This window comes from Propithecus coquereli, unplaced genomic scaffold, assembly GCF_000956105.1.
Source record: "Propithecus coquereli isolate 6110/MARCELLA unplaced genomic scaffold, Pcoq_1.0 Scaffold498, whole genome shotgun sequence".
Classification (NCBI taxonomy): domain Eukaryota; kingdom Metazoa; phylum Chordata; class Mammalia; order Primates; family Indriidae; genus Propithecus; species Propithecus coquereli.
In genome coordinates this window covers 288483-290029 of record NW_012150818.1, presented here as the reverse complement: position 1 = coordinate 290029, position 1547 = coordinate 288483, and the positions used below count along the sequence as shown (strand labels likewise).

General features: G+C 57.7%; 1 protein-coding gene across 1 annotated transcript in view; it reads left to right on the top strand.

Annotated features, from left to right (window-relative positions):
• The window catches only part of LOC105819701 (coatomer subunit gamma-1-like), a 50871-nt gene that overhangs the window by 30151 nt on the left and 19173 nt on the right, over positions 1-1547 (top strand). Inside the window, exons 14-16 of the mRNA XM_012656013.1 lie at positions 98-195; positions 1082-1220; positions 1422-1520. Of these exons, the coding sequence (XP_012511467.1) occupies positions 98-195; positions 1082-1220; positions 1422-1520 (336 nt within the window). The remainder of the gene's footprint in view (positions 1-97; positions 196-1081; positions 1221-1421; positions 1521-1547) is intronic.

Here is a 1547-nt window from a genome sequence, read left to right as displayed (position 1 = left end):
TTTTATTAATAAAAGCAGAGGCCCGAAGAGCAGGCGGTGACTCCCAGCCCTGCGCAGGCTGGCGACGTCCTCACCGCTCAGCCTCTCTCCCCCACAGTGGCCTGCACGTTCAGCTGCGTGATGAAGTTCACCATCAAAGACCGCGACCCCAGCACTGGGGAGACCGATGATGAAGGCTACGAGGATGAGTATGTGGTAAGAACCTGGTGTCGGGAGGCTCAGCTTGGTGCCCGAGGCTGGGATCCTTTTCTTGCTGTTCCTGGCTTTACCCCTCTCCTTAAAATAACTTCTTTTTTTTTCTTTTTTTTTTTTGAGACAGAGTCTCGCTCTGTCGCCCCGGCTAGAGTGCCCTGGTGTGAGCCTGGCTCACAGCAACCTCCAACTCCTGGGCTCAAGCGATCCTCCTGCCTCAGCCTCCCGAGTAGCTGAGACTAAGGAGAAGCTGGGATGACAGGAGTAGCTGGGACTATAGGAGTAGCTGGGACACGAGTAGCTGGGACAACAGGAGTAGCTGGGACAACAGGAGTAGCTGGGACACGAGTAGCTGGGACAACAGAAGTAGCTGGGACAACAGGAGTAGCTGGGACTATACGAGTAGCTGGGACGACAGGAGTAGCTGGGACTATACGAGTAGCTGGGACGATAGGCATGCACCACCATGCCTGGCTAATTTTTTCTATATATTTTTAGTTGTCCAGCTAGTTTTCTTTCTATTTTTAGTGGAGACAGGGGTCTCGCTCTTGCTCAGGCTGGTCTCGAACTCCTGACCTCGAGCGATCCTCCTGCCTCGGCCTCCCAGAGTGCTGAGATCACAGGCGTGCGCCACCGCGCCCGGCCTCACTGCGCTTTCTATTAAAGGGACACCAGTTGCCTGTGAGCACTTGGAGGACATGTCCCCACCCAGTCCAGTTGCTCTGTGTCCCCAGACCCTAGCGCAGCCCTCAGCGCCCAGCAGGCACCTGCTGAGCGAGTTGCAGGAAGGGACCGGTGGATGAGATCAGAGCAGAGGCCCCGGGGTGCGTGGAGGCCGGAGTTCCTCCCCTGGGTGGCGGGCGCCCAATTTCTACCTGCATCTCCGCAGCTGGAAGACGTGGAAGTCACGGTAGCCGATCACATCCAAAAGGTCATGAAACTGAACTTCGAAGCCGCCTGGGAGGGGGTAGGGGACGAGTTTGAGAAGGAGGAAACGTTCACGTTGTCTACCATCAAGACGCTCGAAGGTGAGACCCCGGGAATGCCGTCTCTGGGCTGCCGCTGCTCAAGGAGCCCTCCCTACCTCCCTCTCCGGGGATGCGGGGCCACGTCTAGACCGCAGTGTCAAACACCGCTTTATTCAAAGCGCTTCAGAGCACGGGGGTGGGGGACGGTGGCACAAAGATGAGGCGACACGTGGCTTCACGGTACCGGATTTCTCCCTGCAGAGGCCGTCGGCAACATCGTCAAGTTCCTGGGCATGCACCCTTGCGAGAGGTCAGACAGAGTACCCGACAACAAGAACACGCACACCTTGCTCCTGGCGGGTAAGCACCGCTTCAAGGTTGCGGGGG